The 20,003-nt window shown below is 45.6% G+C and overlaps 4 protein-coding genes across 4 annotated transcripts; all 4 read left to right on the top strand.

Moving 5' to 3' along the window:
- The first annotated feature begins 229 nt into the window (after nucleotides 1–229).
- Nucleotides 230–1,168, top strand: LOC137898712 (olfactory receptor class A-like protein 1). Its single transcript, XM_068742753.1, has one exon. The coding sequence runs from the start codon at nucleotides 230–232 to the stop codon at nucleotides 1,166–1,168; it is 939 nt and encodes a 312-aa protein (XP_068598854.1).
- A 2,288-nt stretch (nucleotides 1,169–3,456) lies between these two features.
- phtf1 (putative homeodomain transcription factor 1) lies at nucleotides 3,457–10,597 on the top strand. Its single transcript, XM_068742314.1, has 16 exons — nucleotides 3,457–3,486; nucleotides 4,254–4,310; nucleotides 4,472–4,541; nucleotides 4,714–4,872; nucleotides 5,469–5,649; nucleotides 5,859–5,970; nucleotides 6,522–6,680; nucleotides 6,743–6,994; nucleotides 7,172–7,300; nucleotides 7,483–7,752; nucleotides 8,206–8,337; nucleotides 8,423–8,509; nucleotides 8,601–8,756; nucleotides 8,833–8,928; nucleotides 9,521–9,646; nucleotides 10,019–10,597. The coding sequence occupies exons 1-16, from the start codon at nucleotides 3,457–3,459 to the stop codon at nucleotides 10,037–10,039; spliced, it is 2,037 nt and encodes a 678-aa protein (XP_068598415.1). The 3' UTR covers nucleotides 10,040–10,597.
- A 505-nt stretch (nucleotides 10,598–11,102) lies between these two features.
- yod1 (YOD1 deubiquitinase) lies at nucleotides 11,103–13,262 on the top strand. Its single transcript, XM_068742943.1, has 3 exons — nucleotides 11,103–11,144; nucleotides 12,152–12,363; nucleotides 12,586–13,262. Exons 2-3 carry the CDS (start codon nucleotides 12,156–12,158, stop codon nucleotides 13,260–13,262), a joined length of 885 nt encoding a protein of 294 aa, XP_068599044.1. The 5' UTR covers nucleotides 11,103–11,144; nucleotides 12,152–12,155.
- Nucleotides 13,263–16,529: 3,267 nt separating this feature from the next.
- On the top strand, nucleotides 16,530–19,339 carry zgc:158258 (uncharacterized protein LOC791186 homolog). The gene is made up of 4 exons (XM_068742016.1): nucleotides 16,530–16,538; nucleotides 17,597–17,698; nucleotides 17,963–18,158; nucleotides 18,351–19,339. The coding sequence occupies exons 1-4, from the start codon at nucleotides 16,530–16,532 to the stop codon at nucleotides 19,337–19,339; spliced, it is 1,296 nt and encodes a 431-aa protein (XP_068598117.1).
- The last annotated feature ends 664 nt before the right edge of the window (nucleotides 19,340–20,003 follow it).

The following is a 20,003-nucleotide window of genomic DNA, read 5'->3' as shown; positions in this document are numbered from 1 at the left end:
CTATAAATTGTTATCACGCCGCCTATTTAAGTAATTTCACACCAGACTCCGCTTTTTAATCCGGATTTTCAGGTAAGCCTCATCTCGACTGAAAGCTCTCCGAGACTCCACGATCACATTCCATTTCTGTTCCATCGGGCGAGTCTCAGACTTTATGTACGAGGATTCTCGCGTGTTGTGTCTTCATCACAGATTGCATTCTGCCGGGACAGACACAGGACTTGGCGTCATGGATCTGTGTGTGACCATCAAAGGGGTCTCCTTCCTCGTGCAAACTGGCGTGGGCATTTTGGGGAACGCCGTGGTGCTGCTGGCGTATACTCAGATCATTTATGCTGAACGCAAGCTCCTCCCTGTGGACATGATCCTTTGCCACCTGGCCTTTGCTAACCTGATGCTGCTGCTGACCCGCTGCATCCCCCAGACAATGACCGTGTTTGGGATGCGGGACCTGCTGAGCGATCCGGGCTGTAAGGTGGTGATCTACGCCTATCGCATCGGCCGGGCGTTGTCGGTCTGCGTCACCTGCATGCTCAGCGTGTTTCAGGCACTGACCGTCGCTCCTGCTGGGGCTCGTCTGTCCAGACTGAAGCCTGCGCTTCCCTCCCTTGTCCTCCCCACCTTCGCAGGGCTATGGTTCCTCAACATGGCCATATGCATCGCGGCCCCTTTCTTCTCTATGGCACCGCGGAACGGCACGGTCCCCGCCTTTACCCTCAACCTGGGGTTCTGTCACGTGGACTTTAGGGACCATCTGTCTTACGTGATCAACGGCGTGGCCGTGTCTGGGAGGGATTTTGCCTTTGTTGCTCTCATGTTGGGCTCGAGCGGATACATTCTGCTGCTGCTCCACCGCCACAGCCACCGGGTGAGGGGGCTCCGTCGCTCCCACGGCGGCGCCGAGACCAGGGCGGCCAAAACTGTTCTCACCTTAGTGGTTTTGTACGTGGTCTTCTTCGGCATCGATAATGCGATCTGGATCTACATGCTGACAGTGGCTAAGGTGTCGCCGGTGGTGGCTGACATGAGGGTCTTCTTCTCCTCCTGCTACGCCTCGCTCAGCCCCTACTTCATCATTTCCTCCAACAACAAGGTCAAGGCAAAGGTCGTGTGTGCAGCCGAGCAAGAGCCGCCATCAGAGGACACGCAACCGTCAAGTGACAAATGACTCCTCCGTCTTTATGGACTATCAGTTGTCCTGCGGGACAGCAGAGTTATAGTCTCAGTCTGCCATTCAGCTATAAAATTAATGTTTAACAAGAAAAGCACTCAGAGAGCGCAGACCTCCACCAAGCAGCTCGTTATTGGATTAACGACCATCACCAAAATGTTATAATTGTTCTTGGAATCTTTATACACCAACCATGCAAATCGGAGTTTTCAATGTTTAAAATGTAATATTTGTTCCTGACCTCATTCTGGATCAGATCCAGAAGACATTTTGCATGCGTTCATATCGGACCCCTTTATGACTGTGATTTTTGGTGAGTGAATTTAATGCATATTTTTACCAGATAATATTTTTTTGAAAAAGCCGCAAACGGAAAAAAATGATAAGGTATCTGGATCGCTCTCAAGATTTGATGGGATGTAAGTTAGACCACCAAGATCCATCTGTAACCTTTTGAGTTATGTTGCTAACAGACAGACAGACATCAAAATCTAATTCTTGGATTTAAGGGTGGATGCTGTGTAGATTGTGGCTATTTTGTATCCTGAGAAAAAATATTTTTGGCTTGAACAGGTCTATAATGAAACACACCACGTCACCGATATTGTTTCAGGGAAACTTCAATGTCCCCTGACAACGTGTCAGTGTTGTATATTAAGCATTATTCATGAATGTTTTGTGAGAGTAAAAATCATTTAATTTGACTGTTAAATTAAATCAGAAAGTATATTCATCAAATTTGAATAGTTTTGAATGAGAACACTCGTTCAGTGCTCGTGTTCTTGGGAAAAGGTCTAGGACAAGTCTGTTAACTGTACTCCTGGATTATGGAGAGAAATCTGTTTATTTTTATGCAATCAAACACAAAATGGATTTGCAAACAAAAATAATGGATTTGCAATTTAAAAAAATATTTGCGAACAAGACCATTATTATCTATCAACATCATTTTTTTTTTTTTTGCTAATCTTTTTTTGGTTGCAGATCCATTTTTTGTTTGATTGCATATGAAGAAACAAATTTATTTTCTGAAAATCTCTCTGACATCTACTCACAACTGCATGTGCAAATTTTGTACAGTACTAGTGAGTACGGGACATACAGTAAGCAATAGCAGGCTATATGGGGAGACATTATTTTTAAACTCTTGTTTGTAGTCTTTGCGTTCAGAATCTTTGAAAGTAACTGTCAATAATCAATGATTAAAATCGTTTTAATGCACAAATGTATCTCTTTTGCTTCACTCTTATTGGTTGAAATTATAGAAATACTTCAGGCAGTATGAGTATGTATATGTGTATGTGTATGTATATGTATATGTATATGTATATGTATATGTGAATGTGTATGCATATGCGTATGTGTATGTATATGTATATGTATATGTATATGTATATGTATATGTATATGTGAATGTGTATGCGTATGTGTACGTGTACGTGTACGTGTACGTGTACGTGTACGTGTACGTGTACATGTACATATACGTGTACGTGTATATGTATGTGTACGTGTATGTGTATGTGTATGTGTATGTGTATGCGACAAGCCTCTTCACTAAAGTTTATGTGCAAAATATTCGATGTAATTGTTGATTCCGGTTTTAAGTCAATGATAAGGGTTTACAGTTTTTGTGTCCTATCATAGGAACTATTCAGCAGGAAGCTCAACGAGCGCGAGCCTCGCCTGTCAGGCAGCACTTAGGGATTAAAAAACAGCCAAACAGCATAAACAGACCCCGGAAAAGGGAAGCGGAAGGCCGAGCGAGCGAGTGAAGTTATTGAAGTACTGACGCTGAGATAAACGCATCGATAATTAAGTATAAACGTAATAGTTGAGCCTTTTTTTAAATACTGTATTTATAATAAATTACTCTTGTCGGACAGTGAGGGTTGACTTGAAGCGCATAACTAGCAGTTAGCTCATTCTGACGTAGTAGCTGGTGTAACTAAAGTGACGTATTTAATGGTGGATCGGGATGATCACTGAACGTGTTTACCAGTTTACGCTACATCGACCAGTGACGTCACCAGGTTAGTTGCGTCCTCCTAAGTTGTAGTTTTTGTTAACATGCCGTGACAGTTCGTTTAAAATGTAACGCTATAATAAAATAATATGTAACGCCAAATTAAATTACTTTACATTAAGTTAATTTTATTGAATTGTGTCTGTTCTCTTTGTGTCGTGAACAAATCGGATTTCTTTTCGCTGATCTCAGCGAAATGAGCTGACTCCTCCCCCCCCGCCCCGCCCCGCCCCCCAGCTGGTTCCAGTACCTGAGGACAATGGCCAGAATAGCCTGGTATCAAGAGAAGGTAGGGAATAGTTTGGAGCGGCTCCAGGGCAGAACGTGTCAGTAGGACTAGTGTCCATTCACAGAAGAGATGTTCTGTTCATTTTGATGTAAACCCAGCACACGGCATTCTGAGACTGATACTCAGTGGTGTATTTTATCATTTAATGTGTCTCTAGTTCTACTAGTTCTCTATTTTCACTTTGACTAATGCTTATTTTGAACGAATAAATGTGGATAGAACAAATGCTGTACGGCCTGTTCTCTTTACGGTGTTGCAAGTGTTCAACCCTCGAGGAAATTAAGAGAATGATTCACTGTGATTTCATGCATTTTTGATGTCGAGCCAAATGTGTTGCAAAAATGTGTTTTCTATCGTTATTATAATTCAATTTCAATTCAATTCAGTTTTATTTCTATAGCGCCAGATCACAACATAAAGTCATCTCAAGGCACTTTACAGGATTAGCAGGGAAAGACCTGCAGGGAAACACAGAACCCGACTTGACCCACAAGAGCGAGCACTCTGGCAACGGTGGCAAGGAAAAACTTCCCTTTAACAGGCAGAAACCTTGGACAGAACCTAGGCTCATGGTGGACGTAATTACATAATTACACTTACCAAATAATCTTTTAGCTTCACATTCGGTTTTGGATGTATTCTAATTATTATTCCGACCCATTAAGACACTGGTGCGTGATGAATAGTCACAAATGTGTGTTGTTGTTGTTGTTGTTTTTCTAATTTGAAGGGACATAAAGACAATCGTTGTTCTGCTGTCTCCACAGATTGGAGCCTATGATCAGCAAGTCTGGGAGAAGTCTCTGGCGCAAATGGATCTGAATGTAAAAACAACAACAACAGATGTTTCTTTATTCATGTTATAACACCACTTAAATGTAGTTCAGTTCTACAGTATCAGAAACCACTTCCCAAATACCAGTCACTAAGAAGACATGCGATGCTGACTGATTACTTAAGATAAGACCTTCTCGCCATCATCCAGGGTTTGGACAGTAAACCAAAGAAGACTGGCTACATCAAGCCAGACCTCATTGATGTTGACTTAGTAAGAGGTGAGATCAGTGCTCTAAATGTTGCTTTGATGACACACATTTTAATATTAACCACGTTTGTGTGCTCACATTAATCTGCTCGTCTATATGCTGCATGCCTTTAACTACGGAGATTAACGGTTGACCCTTATCGATCACAGCTGTATCAGAGCTTTCCCACTTCTTCCCTCAGGATCGACGTTCAGTAAAGCCAAACCAGAGAGCCCTTGGACTGCTCTGACCCGTAAGGGTCTGGTCAGAGTGCTGCTGTTCCCGTTCTTCTTCCACTGGTGGATCCAGGTCACCTCCAAGTCCGTCTCCTCGTGCATCCTGATGCTGTACTTCATGCAAGGTTAGCTCAACCGTCCCACCAGAGTTCCATTTATTCTGGCGCTGTGGGTCCAGCTGGAAACGCCCCGAAAGTAGAAATCAATCGCATATTATTGGTTTAGTCCAGGTTTGCTAATTCTTGTTTTTAACTGAAGATCTCTTGAGTTTTGCCAGAATAATAGTTGATAGCTTCTCATGTGCTACGTTAGCCGCAAGCATTCACTGGTCACAGAAAGGTCGAACGCACGGTCCAATAATGAACATTAAAAAAATCCAACATTGTTTTAAAACCAACTTATGAAGCAGACGAATGATCGGCACATCGATCAATGATCGGCTGTTTTACTGGAACAACTGTTACATTTACAAAAAAAAGAATTTGAGTTGAACTGTTTTTAAGTTTTCTTTTTGGACCTTTCTTAAATCGTTGACTCAAAATGACGCCTTCCTTAAAAGACATCTTAAATGAAATGAATTAAACAGTAGCTTCTGACAAATTGATATATGAGCTATCAATTTGTACATGTTCAAAGGTAAACGTGTAGCCCGTCGCATTAGCACGCCACAGATGAGTGCGTGGGAATCCGCATGTAGATGTGCTTCATTTGCTCCCCTCAGTGGCGGCGGTGGCGCTCTACCCGGAGGTCCCGGGGGCCACGGCCAGCGAGGTGTTCGGGCCCATGTGTCTGATGCTGCTGCTGGGAACCGTGCACTGCCAGATCGTTTCCACTGAATCCAGCCGGTGGCCCTCAGGCAGTCCGGCCGCCGGCTGCACCACCAGCCCGACACGCAGGAGGAGGTGCTTTACTCATCGTCAGCGCTGCGCACGTTTCACCTCTTAGTGCATGTTAAGACTCCGCCGTTATACACACACACACACACAAAGCCAAGCACCGTCAGATGAGATAAAGTTATTCTGACACGCCGTGTTCCTGTCCCCGTCGTGGGTTTGAGCTCGTCTGATTATGCATCTACGATCTTTGACGGATCTTATTCTGCTTTCTTCAGGCCAAGGAAGGGAAGAGGTCTGAAGAAATGTGAAGAAAACAATGTCGGTGGGGACGCAGAACAGCGGGAGGAAAGCCAGGCGTACAGGAACGACGAGAAGGTAGAGTCCCTCGTCTCGCTCGTCCGAACAATATATCTATTTCATTTAACAATCCACGAGTAGAAAACTTCAATCGGTGTCGGAGCTGAACGTTTTTTGATACAGAATTCAGTCTAATGATAACAGAAAGTTATCTCAAGGCACTTTACAGGCGTAGAGGGGAAAGACGGCGCTCCCCTCTCTGTCACGTAAAACATTACGACTAAATACGAGGCTAAATAAACCCAGATACAGTGAGGGAACTCAAAGTAATACGCTTTTAGTTCAATAAGCAAACTGATTGCCCACTGAGGATTTTTTATTTACAACTTACCTAATAATGATCTATAACTGACTGTTAACCGATAGGATAGAATCTTATTCTCGCAGAAAGACGTAAAACATGGATCACCTGTTAGTTTTACAGGGACTGTAAACACTGTTTAAGTTTCAGATATCTTGTTGGCAGTTTAATATACGGACTATTCTCTCTCTGGTCTGGCTTCGCCAAGAAAAGCAACACCAGCGGTATTAATCGTTTGCATTAGTAATATAACCAATATATTCTTGATACTCTCCCACAGGACAAAAGTAAGTCTGGATTTGGGGCCTCTGACGAGCTTTCCAGTGAGGAAGAGGAGGGGGTGCAACTGATGGAAGTCATTCCTCCAGCATCCTGCCCGGCGTCTTCTGTCAAGAAAAGAAATGTCCAGTCTGTTGCCAAACCTGCAGTAAGACCTCAGATGCATCATGGGAAGAGAAGCTTTAAGAGCAGACGACATCACGCGTGTGTGTTTCACATAACCAACAGGAAGGAGGCGGAGCTTCCATCAAGGCAAAGCCTCGGGAGGTGGAGCGCCTCAGACCGACCATCAGCTCCCGCCCCGCCTCTGACACCGATGACACGATGTGGGAGGAGCTTCTCCAAGGGCCCGACTCCGCCTCCACGGGCAGCAGCGACAGTGAGGGGAATGCGAGGTTAAACTCGAGCATGTCTGTCCCACAATCCACCACTCTGAGCAGCGACGATGGCGGCCTGCAGCCGGGCTTCAGTGGGGTAAGAATGTTTCCGTCTCATCCTGTTTCATCTTGTCTTGAAGAATTCCCTGACTCGACACATTGCTGCATTTTATTCATGGGTTGTAGTCAGGCCTAAAGGTCGAAGTGTTGACGTGAAAATGTCTGTTCAGGTTCCTTTGATCAGGCTGTTTTTTGTGTTTTATCATCTTAGCAGAACCAGCTTTCGTGGCTGCAGGCCTGTCACCCGTCCAGGGACCGTGTCAGTGCCATAATATGGGAGCAGGGCGAGTGTAAGAAAACAGACATGTCAGTCCTGGAGATCAGCGGGATCATCCTCACACGGGTACGGTCTCCTTTCTATCTGGGGTTCCGTTCTGAAGGAGAACAGCTCCGAGGTTCCACAAAAGCTCTTGTGCTAAAATGTCCATAATCAAATCTAATGTGTCTGAATCTGAGCTGCTGCAGCTTCTGTCCACGTTGAAGGATTGTAACGCCCCGCCCCTCTGCTGTCTGCCCCCCCCCCAGGTGAAGCTGGTGGAGCAGGGTGTGGGCTATCTCATGTTTGGTGGGGTGATGACCGCCACCCTGGCGCTGCTTCCCTTCGGGTTCCGCCTGGCTCAGCACGCGGGCGTGTCCAGCCTCAGCTCCCTGTCCGTCACAGAGCTGCTGGCGCTGATGCCGGGCTTGGCCGGCACCCCGGCCTGCGCCTTCTACCTCGTCACAACCGTGCAAAGAGTCTGCCTGATAGGCTTGTTCTTCTTCATGATGTGTGTGGCTGAGAGGACGTACAAGCAGGTGGGCGTCGCTGAACCTTTCCATGTGTTGCTATTTAAGTACCAACATTGGACGGCTCCTGCCTTCATCCTACACGATGTCTGTTGATGCTCTGCGTTGTGTATCCGGGTCTCAGATAAGCACTTATTAAACCCTTAAATCTCATCATTACTGTCGGCTTGTCCCGCGAGGGGTCGCCACAGCGAGTTCTCCACTTCGCCCTGTCCTTTGCATATTTAAAATAGGTTCTTTTATAACTTCGGTTTAGTTCTCTTCTTTGTTTCTTGGACACTAATTTGGTATCATTGTGAAACAAAAGGAACCGGGCTCGAGCTGACGTCTAACCGGGTCTCGGCAGCACTAAGCTTCTTGACTCGCTGCAGATCACGGGTCCATGTCTTCAGATCACGTGTCCATGTCTTCAGATAACGTGTCCATGTCTTCAGATAACGTGTCCATGTCTTCCCCCTACAGAGACTCTTATTTGCCAAGTACTTCAGTCACCTCACGTCGGCACGCAAAGCCAAGAAGTCTGAGATCCCTCATTTCAGGCTGAAGAAGGTCCAGAACATAAAGATGTGGCTGTCGCTCCGCTCCTTCCTTCGGGTTTGTAGTCTGATGCTTTAACACGCCTCTATTCTTTTATTTATTTATTTCTTTTTCGCGTCATGGACTTTCTTGTTTATTGCAGAGGCGGGGGCCACAGCGTTCTGTTGATGTCATTGTCTCTACCATCTTCCTGCTGGCGCTTTCTATTTCATTCATCATCTGTGCCCAGGTCAGTTCGCTCGATCCGATCTGATGCCCTAAGAGACCAAAGATCCCCTCTCAGAGTTACGAGAGTGTGCGTGGCGTTTCCCCTCCCTCAGCTTCTGCACAGCCATAAGACGTTCCTGGAGTCTCTCAGAAACTGGGAGCTGATGGTGTGGGCCTCCTCCCTCATCCTTTTCCTGCTACGACTGGCCACGTTGGGCTCCGAGACCAACAGCAAGTACAGCAACTCCTCGGTGCTGCTGACCGAGCAGGTGAGAACCCGCCGGCGCCGAGGCCGTCGGCTGCTTCATCCGACGGCTTGAAACGTGAATCTGTGCTTGGTTGCAGATCAATTTATATCTGAAGATGGAGAAAAAGCCCAATAAGAAAGAAGAACTGAATATCGTGAACAATGTTTTAAAGCTCGCTACAAAGCTGATGAAGGTAAGCAAAGTTTGTCTTTTGTTTTACTGCACTGAGGGAATTAATGGAAATATGTTGCTTAGCAGAGCCAAACCTCTAAACACGCGAGCGTTCTAGAGTCTAAAATATCCTACGTACTTGTACTTGTGGATTATTTTATGAAGTGTTTTCACTTTTTGATGGATTCTAAATTGATGGTGAGAATTCACTGATCCTGTCTCAAACGAATGTTAGAACTTTGCTGAATACGAGCAACCGATTAGACAAGTGAACCGTGTTCTTTCAAGAACAAAACCTTCTCAATTGATCTTGAAACGATCGTTTCTAGTTCTAAAGTATTAAAGAAACGTAAATAAAGGTAAGATAACTGTAAAGATATCATGGAGAAAAAAATATTTACAGAGTACACATACACATACACGTACCGCTCCAGTAACACTGCAGCGGTACGTTATCATCTCTGGCCCCACCTCATGTTCAACAATGTAATCACCTCTGTCACTTGTGTGCCGTGCTCATCCTTTGATGCACGAGACGTATTTAACAGGCTTTAACCCTTTCCTTGCCCGAAGTTTAGAGCTGAGCTGTAATCTTCATCCCTGTGATTCCTCAGGAGCTGGACGCTCCATTCAGACTGTTGGGTCTGACGGTGAACCCTCTGATCTACAACATCACCAGAGTCGTCATCCTGTCTGCTGTGTCTGCAGTGGTCAGTGACCTGTTGGGCTTCAACATCAGAGTGAGAGTCCTTCTGCTTTAACACGGGACAGAGGACAGACCAGAATAAATGAAAAGCACGTCACACACTCAGGATGTCTTTATCTCATTTGATCTGATCACAGAAAAGGAGAAGAGCTCACGAACACCTCGTCTATCTAGAAAAGGTTTTAGATGATAAATGGAAGCAAAATCAACAAGTGTTGCGTTTGTAGTTTTGTTCAGTGTGTGTGTGTGTGTCCTGGTTCTATATTCATTTCTGTGTGTGTGTGTGTCCTGGTTCCATATTCATTGTGGCTCTGACAGAATGAGGTTAAATGTACCTTCCTAAATCCACGGCGCTGAACTGCTGCGCTCAAACCCCTAACGAACGTTTTATCTCTTCTGCTCCCAGCTGTGGAAGATCAAGCCTTAATGTGAAAACCAACAAACCACTAACAGCCGGGCCCTGGAGACCAGCGGCTCGACCCGTCGGCTGCAGACCAGAGTGCAACCTACTGTTTGAGCTTCGTCCGTCGTCCCCGAGCCGATCCGTGATCCGGTGCCTCAGCCGGGGCTCGAACCAAGTGTGACCGGCAAGCCCCGAATGTTCCTCTGCAGATGCTGAGATCATTTCAGCTTCTGTGGCAGTCGGACGTTACAGATCAGGGGATACAATCTGAAAAGGTCGATGAGATCGAATCGGGCAGTGATTTAATGGTAGTGACCAAAGCAGCTAATTATAGAATAAGCATTGTGACTCTGTAAAGTGGAACGATGAGCAGCTCTGGAAGCTTTCGTACTATTGAATGTGAAAACATTCTTGTTTAAGTGGCCTTTATTTATTTTGGTTTCCGTTTTAACGCCTGAACTCGTAACGGGACGTAGAATTCTCTGACCGCTCTCTGCATTTTGTATTTACAAGTACTGTTGACTAAAAAAAGTATAAAAACATGCAACGTTAATATAGCAATTGTTAATAAATGTTTTCGGAGCTGGGGAAGTGATTGTTTTTTTCATGGTTATGCATTCTGTTAGGCTTTTTAAAGGCTGGTTTATTTATGATGTAACAGGACTGAAAGATGGCACGGAGGCACCAGCCATGGCAGCACCAGCGTATTGGAGCCCGGGTGCAGCGCATCACAGTTGACAATAAGCATAAATATGCACACAAATGAATGTCTTAACAACTTGTGACTTGGCACACTTATAGATTACATATGCGTGTTTTTACAGCAAGACCGTATTGGAACCAGGAACTCAAGCATGCGCAGTGGGAACTACGGCAACTGGTGTAGGACACACATCACAATACACATGCAATCATTAAACTCAATGATCTACCCAAAATACTTCACATAAATACTGTAGTACATGCACATTATACCATAGCCGGTTCAGAAGGTGGCGGTAATGCCCTTCGTAAAGCCGCCGATAAACCCCACGAAGAAGAAGAATTGCGTCATGACGTCATATTGTCGTAAAGCACTCCGGTTTCCGCTGAATGTTTAGTGTTTGAGGCAGGATTGCATCAACAGTGGGTAAGAAAACAAAATAACTCGTTGCCATGGTGCTCGTAGAAAAATCAATGGACAGTTTGCAGATTGTTTTAATGATTGATCGGATGAAACTCGCTCGGAAAATGTCCAGTTCATGCCCATCGGCAGATTAGCATGCTAATGGTAACAGCTGACAGCTAGCTAGCCGGCTAGCTTCTGAGTCCGAGCCCATCGCGACGTTCATTCACTGGCAATAAATCAAAGCGCTGTCACGTGATTTGCGTGACTGTTTCTATTAATCAGCAGTTTAATTGTTCTGTCCATTTGGCCTGATGAAGGCTTCCTGGCGCCTTCCTTCTCGTTGCGTTGCGTTATTAGACAGTGAAATGTTCTCTCCTATATTCAACTAGAAGACTCAAACTGCGTTCAGCCTGTTTTCAGCCTGCATTCAGCCTGTAAGACTGTTTTCAGCCTGCGTTCAGCCTGTAAGACTGCGTTCAGCCTGCGTTCAGCCTGCGTTCAGCCTGTGAGACTGTTTTCAGCCTGCGTTCAGTCTGTAAGACTGTTTTCAGCCTGCATTCACCCTGCGTACAGCCTGCGTACAGCCTGTTTTCAGCCTGCATTCAGCCTGCTTTGTTTGTCTGTTAGCAACATAACTCAAAATGTTCTGGACGGATCTCGATGAACTTTTCAGGAACTGTTGGGAATGTTACCCGGAACAGACGATTAGATTTTGGTGGCAATCCAGACAAAATCCTGGATTATGGATCAATTAGAAGTTCTCAATTACATTGCAGTCAATGGTGCTTAAAAATGTCTTCCGGAAAACTCAATTTATGGATTCAGGAACCAGTTAAAAACCAAATCAACTCTGATTCACTTTGACTTTTCATGTTGGTGTATAGAGATACCAAGAACTATTGATGATGATCCGGATCACCATGTGAACGGTGTAGATCCAGTTAGGAGGGGAACGAGCTGCTTGGCGGAGGTCTGCGCTCTCCTCGTGCTTTTCTGGTTTTAATATTTATTCTGTCGCGATATTGTAGCAGGATGTTGCGGCTTCGCTGTCAGACCAAGAACGGGAGCCACATAATGCAAGGGCTGACTCACCAGTCTCGTGTGCAAGAGCTGAAGCGTAAAGTGGAGGAGCTGACCGGGATCGCCTCCGACGTGCAGAAGATTCTGGTGGGCTTTCCACCCTCCAGCCTGGACCTCCAGAACGGAGACGCTCACCTCAAGGATTATCCCATCAAGTCAGGTACGGCTTTAATAAGAGTTTTATTATTTAATTCCATCAAATTCTAATGTCTTAACTCTTTCAATGCCATTAACGTCTATCTAAACCAAATAACAAATAACTCCGGAACGAAAGATGCTAACTTTCCCGATGAGAGTCGTTTGCTCTTTAACGCTTACCGGACAGGTGTGTGTGTGTGCGTGTGTGTGTGTGTGTCTGCGTGTGTGTGTGTGTCCTCTCCAGGAGACACCCTCATTGTTGAGGAGCAGAAGAACACGCCCCGTCCTACGGCTCCGCGTGTGGACGCGGCGCCCGTGTTGGCGCGCCGGGTCGTCCCCGCCGATAACTCCTGCCTCTTCACCAGCGTCCATTACGCGGTGGGAGGCGGCGTCCACGACCCCGCCTGCGCCCCGGAGATGCGGCGCCTCATCGCACAGATTGTGTCGAGCGGCCCGGCGGCCTACTCGGAAGCGGTTCTGGGTAAATCCAACGAGGACTACTGCGCTTGGATCAGCCGCGCCGACACCTGGGGGGGGGCCATCGAGGTCTCCATCCTGTCCGAGTTCTACCGATGCGAGATCTGCGTGGTGGACACTCAGAGGGTCCGAATGGATCGCTTTGGGGAAGACGCTGGCTACAGCAAACGCGTGCTGCTCATCTACGACGGCGTCCATTACGACCCTCTGCAGAAGGAAACCCCCGGCTCTGACGCCCCCCCCCAGACCGTCTTCTCCACCGCTGACGACGTCGTCCTGGCTCAGGCTCTCGAGCTGGCCGACGAGGCTCGCCGCAAGCAGCAGTACACGGACATGAACAGGTTCGTGTTGCGCTGCGCCGTGTGCCAGACGGGCCTGGTGGGACAGCGGGAAGCCCGAGAGCACGCCAAGCAGACCGGCCACACCGACTTCGGCGAAGTGTGAGCGGCTTTGTGCTTTCTCGCTCTCTCAAACACCGACCCCACGCCCGTTTATCTGCTCGCGTTCTCCAGCGACGTCTATGGAGAACCCGCAGACGCTAACCGGTACAGTATCATTTCAAAATGCTCTGAGTAAAGGCAGAAAACGCTCCTCCAGCGTTCCGACGTCGGTGAGCCGTCGTTCTGCTCTGTTCACGACGAGTTCTGTTAAAAAAAACGATTCTTCGGATTTGCTTTGATACGACTGAACAATCTGCATCTCGAAAGACTTTAAAGCATTCACTCGGAATTGTCAGCCATATCCGGTGGCCCGCCATTGTCTTGGAGCAGCATGCAAAGCGAGGCTTGTTCATCACGTCTGTTATTGTAACCAGATGTTCACTACAAAGGTCTGCTAAGTTGTGCTGAGATGTCGGCTTGTTTAAAACTGATACGTCTCTCCGGCTGAAGCGAGTGACTCACAAATTAGCCTAAATATGGATGCATGGCCGACGTTGTTTCCACGGTGTCGCAAAATGTTTCATCCGTGACTTATTTTGAGTTTGATTAGAAACAAACTAATGGTGCTGAATGCGTTTAACAAAGCCTGTCGCTCTGTTTTATTTTATGTCGTGTTTAATCTCTAGTGTGTAGTTTTTCAAATGGCCTGGTGTAAGAACTCATTTTTGTTTTTTGTGTGGTTTCTTTGATATTGCTGCATTTTTTAAAAAACACTTAAAGCTTGATGAGGTGACCGAGTGTTACTAGAAGCTGAAACGGCCGTGAGACAAGCTGCACGTGATCAAACTGGTTTACGCATCGAGTCTTCAGGTGCAATCCAAACGTCTAAACTCCAACTCTAGCCAGCGCGCTGGAAAATGATTAAAGGTCTGACACGTTTAAATTCTGATCGACTGCAAAGCATTTTCCAACATTTTCAGTAAGACAAAGGTCGAAACTCCGACCCTGAGATGGTCCGTATGTGTAACTGGAAAGCATCGGACCCTTTATAATACTCACTTTCTGTGCCATATATCTGTGAGAAACTCTCTGCTTCTGTTGATCCTCGCTGCTGTGAAGGATGAAGCAACGCGTCGCAGAGGAGGCCATCGACATTTTGATATTGGCTTTTTCCTTGGGGCCCAGCTTGATGTGGCTTCATGTTGTGCAAAGCTCGAATTCGCATTTCAAATATCCGCGTCGGCAGTATTTACAGAGTTGTTGCCTTTTTTGAGTGAGGAGACCTGATTTGGGGCCGTCCTTCAGAGATTTCATCGGTTCAGACTCAAACGGAAAAGTGGAGCAAAAGTGAATGAATTCCTTGAACGTGAATCCCTTCTTTTTATCTTCTTGGGTTGATTTGACAGTGATTATGGATTATAGGCTGGTATAAAAGTGTTGCATTTAGTGAGTTTCATGACTGGTCGTGGGCGATAACATTTAATGTTTCACACGACGCATTACAGAATAACTGGACTTACTTGATTTTTATTTTTTAAGTGTTAATTAAAAGGTTATCTTGCAGTGTTGCATACGCGTGGGTCCCTTTTTCATTTACATTTACATTTGTCTATAGCCATTGTCACCATTCTACGAAACGTAGTCTGTAACGATCTAAATTCTTATTGTTCTTTAATTTCCATTCTATTTCTATCTCTTATGGCCAATCCGCGACCGCTGAAACGCCATGCTGGGTAAACACTGATCCTGCGCCATCTTCACTGCCTGTCTGACCAATCGTAGCAGCCACTGAGCGGTATGAGCGATACATGTGTAATAAAGCATTGCGTATTGTGTGGAGGAAGTACGGGAATTGCACCTACGCTTCCCCAACGAAGCAGGTGTCAGCTTGGAACAAAGGCCAGTCTTACTATCTTATCTATACGTTTTAGAAACAGCCAAAAGTTTGAGGGATTCAAATTAGTTTTAAATTATTGCTGGTCAATTCTTTGTAAAAAAAGAATCTGTGTCGATATTCCATCACTAGAAATTTTTCTTTTCGTCTAATCTCACACTGTTGTATGAAGGCAGCCAGTGATTCTACATGCCGCACAAGCATGTAGAATCACAAGCACTGGAGCCGAAAGAGGGTTCAGTCCTCGAAGGTTTTCAACACAGTCCTCTCTGGTGGCACCTGGTGGTCAAATGTATGAATGACATCTGAATCTTCATTACGAAGAGGAGAAGAGAGAAAGCTTTGTTATTGTTATTGAATGATGACCACAAAGAACGCAACAAGAAAATCATATTTACATCAGGGATGGGGGGGGACAGTGCTTTGCTCAGGGGCACCACGGCAGTGCTCTGGAGGTAGACCGGCCCCTCTCCAGCCACCAGCACACACTGAATCAAGCTTTGACACAGTGCTAGTGAAGCAGTGTACTCAGCTTCAAAAGGACGTCACTAAAACATGGATTTTATTCTTCACTTTTGTTTCATAAAGTAATTTTTTCCATGTCGGGGGGGGGGGGGGGGGGGGTGCTCGATCTCGCCAACCAAATTTAATCTGGATCTGATCCAGAATGGAGTCAGGAAAAAACATTTAATTTTAACATTGAAACCCATTTAGGGATTTAAAAATCAGGTAAAAGTTAGGAGGGGGGTGAGCTGCTTGGATGAGCTGCGTCAGCATCTCACAGATTACTGCAGGTGTGGGTACCATGACGACGACGGCTTAAGGAGAATACGACTCTGTGATTGGCTAAAACCTTAAGAACAAAGTCCTTCACTCCGGCGTCGGAGCTGCTAAAGGAAGAAGATGGACTGTTCAGCAATGTAAGGAGATTCAACAGGTGACAGGTGCGTATTTATTACAACCTTTACATCGAATGAAGTCTATTAGGGGAACAAGCTCAATAAATAAGGGTGAATTATTTGTTTCTGACCATTTCTGTTTCCTTATAATGATTATCGCTGACGGTTTTAAGCTGAGTTTAATAGTAAAGGGGTGTTTTATATATATTTATGTTACAGTATATATAATGTAGTTGGGGCAGGTACATCTTTAATCTCGTAAACCACACTGAGCACTGCGGAAGTGGAAGGGAGAGTTTTGAAGGGTAGTGAGGATTTAAATGTTTTCGCCCAGTTACACAATCTACTTGGGAGAATGCACCGAGGAGGATAAAAGATGTGAGCGTTGCTCTTTTACAGCCCCAATCGAGATGAGCAAACAGAGATTAGTGCTCCGGGGATGCTGCACGAGCAACACGCTCTGTTTTCATCGGTTGATCAATGTGGATATGATGAACTTTTGTGTGTTTAAGGTTAAGGAAAAGGTCGACAAGAGTTCATGTCTACTGTACGTTTTGCCTGAAAGCAAGAAAGCAAGTCACACTTGCACACTAACTAGCACCGGAGCCATATATAAAAAAACGTTTGAAGTAATTTCTCTGCTTCCAGGCCACATCAGCTGCCCTTTTCATTGACCGGCACATGCGATCATCCCAGATTATGTTGGTTTAAAGCACCATGAAAGTTGTCTCAGAGGGTCCATTGTTTAAGATTCATATCCTAACCTGCATGCAACAAGACACACGGGACATTTACCTGTGGAAAGGTGATGGGGGGGCTTCAATATGTTGCAGGGATTGGGTCTCAGTGAACAGGAGAGTTTTTGTGCCACTCTTGGCTTCTCTCTCAAGAGTTGAAACTGATCCAAAAGGCTCGACACCAGGCTAAGTTCATGAGCATAACAATATTAACATATTCTGGCTGCTTTAATTGAATATGTCGGCAGTTTTTTGGGGAAAAAGAACATTTTAATTTTTTTAGAAATCAACACAAAATTGTTTAGGGGTTTTAAGAATATTTAGGCCTAACGACGCGACTGGCTGAATTCTTATGAGCACCAGCTTTCTGATGACAGGATACACCATTACTCTCAGAGAATGACAGAAGGTCAAAGCTTAGTGTGTTTCTGAAATGTATTGAAGTAGTCCTCTTACTACATGTGACTAGGATTACAGCACAGTGGTAGGTCTTAATCTCCCTTAACCAGATCAATTTCAGAGTGAGTCGAGGGCAGCAGTAACAATCTCTTTTAAGATACGTGATATCCATGATGTCTTGGCTGTTTTGGGTGTATTAGTTTCAGGTGGTGGTGAAGGGGGAAGAAAGGTGCATTAACAGCAAGAGAAGAGGGAATTAAAGAGTTTAGGATTGAGAGTAGGGACCTTTAATGTTGGCACAAGCTTGAGAGCTGGTGGACATGATGAGGAGGAGGTGATCGGTTGCAAGCTGCACTATCTCCAAGACTCCAAGATGTCTGGTGCTTTAAGTTAACATTTTAATTTACTATGTATTCCCTTTTCACAGAGTGAAGCAGAAAGCTCCGTGTCGCTAACCGTGCATTAAAAGGGCACTAAGAGGCCCAAAAGCACCTGGTCAGGTGGCGTTGGACTGGAGACAATGGCCAGCACGGGCGGCTGTGACAGTGTTGTCAGTGCCAATTCTGCGTTTGTAAGTTACAGACATCACCCTTTAACAATCTCAAGAGAATGTTTGATTGAGGTCGTTTGTTCTACTGCAGCTACCACAACACCATGAAATATGCAAAACCATGTTTTGTCCGCAAACATAAAAACTGAAGGATCTATCTGGATTCCTAGTTTTGCATCGACACCACTCAGCCTTAAAGATTCCCCAATAAAAAGTCATGTCAATTTTTCTGAGCTGTCAATTTCTAATTTGTCAAATGGAAAACTTTCTTTTTATGTATTCCAGAGCAATGATAGTCTGGAGCACCTGTCTGCTGAAGAAAAGGCATGTCTCGTGTTTTTGCAGGAGACTATTGAGTCTTTGGATACTGAGGATGATAGCGGATTGTCTAGTGAGGAACCTGACCAACTCCCCAACCCTGGCAACCTTGCTACCAAACTGGCTGATCTGTCAGCCTCCATGAGCACCAGCAAGCTCAACCGTGAGTTAATGTCTGATCAAAGATGCAAAATGCGCAAAATGTAGTCAATGAAACGTAATGAATGAAAGACAAACAAGCTTATTTGACTTTTAGATTCACAGAAACAAGAAAAGTTTGACAACAAACCCTTGCAGAGCTGCCTGGTTCCAACACCCCTGGTTGTGGCAAGCGGCTCCTCACGTTCTGCTCCAGGGGCAAAGTCGGGTGTCTTTACGTGCAAAAACAGCTCGAGGCCTCGCTTCAGTCCTATAAGCGAAGAGCCTGGTCGTAAACACGAGCTGAAACCATTTGTTTCTTTCAGATTAGATTCCAAAGATCCCTTGGAAGTAAATGTGATTCCACCTAAACACAGGGACCACTCTGTCAAGACACTCGGGGGTCCTTTACCTAGAGGTCCTCTGTCTTATGATGCTCTTGTTCACCTGCGGAGGAGTGCCTCCACAAAGAAGACACCTTTATGTCCCACAATTGATCACACGATAGACTCGGACAACAACCGTCCTGTTACAATGAGAGCCCTAAAGCCAACGTCCTACAGTTCCCAGTCTCAGAGGTGTCCTCCAGTTGTGGCCCCCAAACCTAAAAGGATTCCTGCCAGCATACCCTTAGCAGCATCAGATACTTCATACAGTATTAAGAATGCAGCTGATCCCCAGGTCATCAGAATGGAAGCTTTACAGAAGCTGGGCCTCCTCGAAGACCCACAGCCAGCAAATGAGACTGTAGCCCCCCGGCCTCCTCCCCAGTTTTGCCCCTTCTTGGACACAAAAATAAGAAGACCCGCAGGAGGTCCAGCAAACGCTTATCCATTAAGAATCCCATCATTTTCTTACACACAAGTGCCGTCGGAACCCAAAAACAAGCATCTGCAGAGCAGTGCAAGCTTCCATCACTACTGCAGGTGTGACCATCGATCTGCGTCCACATCACATCCATCTCAGCCCAATGGATTGAAGGTTGCTGGTCCGGAGGGCGCTTCTACCCTGGACAGCCACAGAAACAGGGGGCGCTGTCCTGAGCCACAACACATCGCAGCCACCAAGCCAGAGAAAACTTCCGCTGCAGCTCAGCCCGCACCTCACAACCCCCCTAACTCAGTTGCTTACACTGTGATGGTGGTGCCCGGGATGGGGGCTGACCGAAAAGAAGCCCTTCGAAAGCTCAGATTGCTCAAATATTAAAGCAGATAAATAACAGACATCTTCCTACTTCAGGAAGCTTGCAAGCTACTATCAGACTACCATCAGTGTGGTGAGAATTAGAGCATTGGGCAGACAGTTAGAGGATAGAATGTGGGCGGCATGATGACGTAGTGGGTAGCGCTGTCATCTCACAGAAAGAAGGTAATGGGTTTGAATCCTATCTGGACGGAGTTTGTATGTTCTCCCCTTGGGTTCTTCCTTTTCTTCTCACCTCCTAAAACATGCAATTTAGATGAATTGATTACTTTAAATTGTGTGTAGTTTCTGAGTGTGTGCGTGAGTGGTTGTCCGTCCCTGTGTAGCGATGCGCTGGCGTGAGCCGCAAGGCTCAGTTACAACATCTAATCAGAACCTGCATTGATATCAAATCAGCCAAAGAGTGCATATGAGGAAAAGTAAGAATCAATATCGTCATCAGTAAGAAACAGCCGTCACTCAGTTGCAGCGCTGCGTTGATGCATGTTAAAAATGCACTCGTTCAAATATAGTAAATATTCAAAGAAATATTCATGGAGTCATAATGTGAACATCTCTGAAATTATTCTAATAACACGAATAATAGGTCAGTGTGATTCCAAGGTGCGTGTGAGGAAATGTAGGTAAATCAAACGAAACAAATGGAGTCAGCATGGTGGCCAGGACA

This window comes from Brachionichthys hirsutus, chromosome 8, assembly GCF_040956055.1.
Source record: "Brachionichthys hirsutus isolate HB-005 chromosome 8, CSIRO-AGI_Bhir_v1, whole genome shotgun sequence".
NCBI lineage: Eukaryota > Metazoa > Chordata > Actinopteri > Lophiiformes > Brachionichthyidae > Brachionichthys > Brachionichthys hirsutus.
This window is presented reverse-complemented; position numbering and strand designations above follow the sequence as displayed.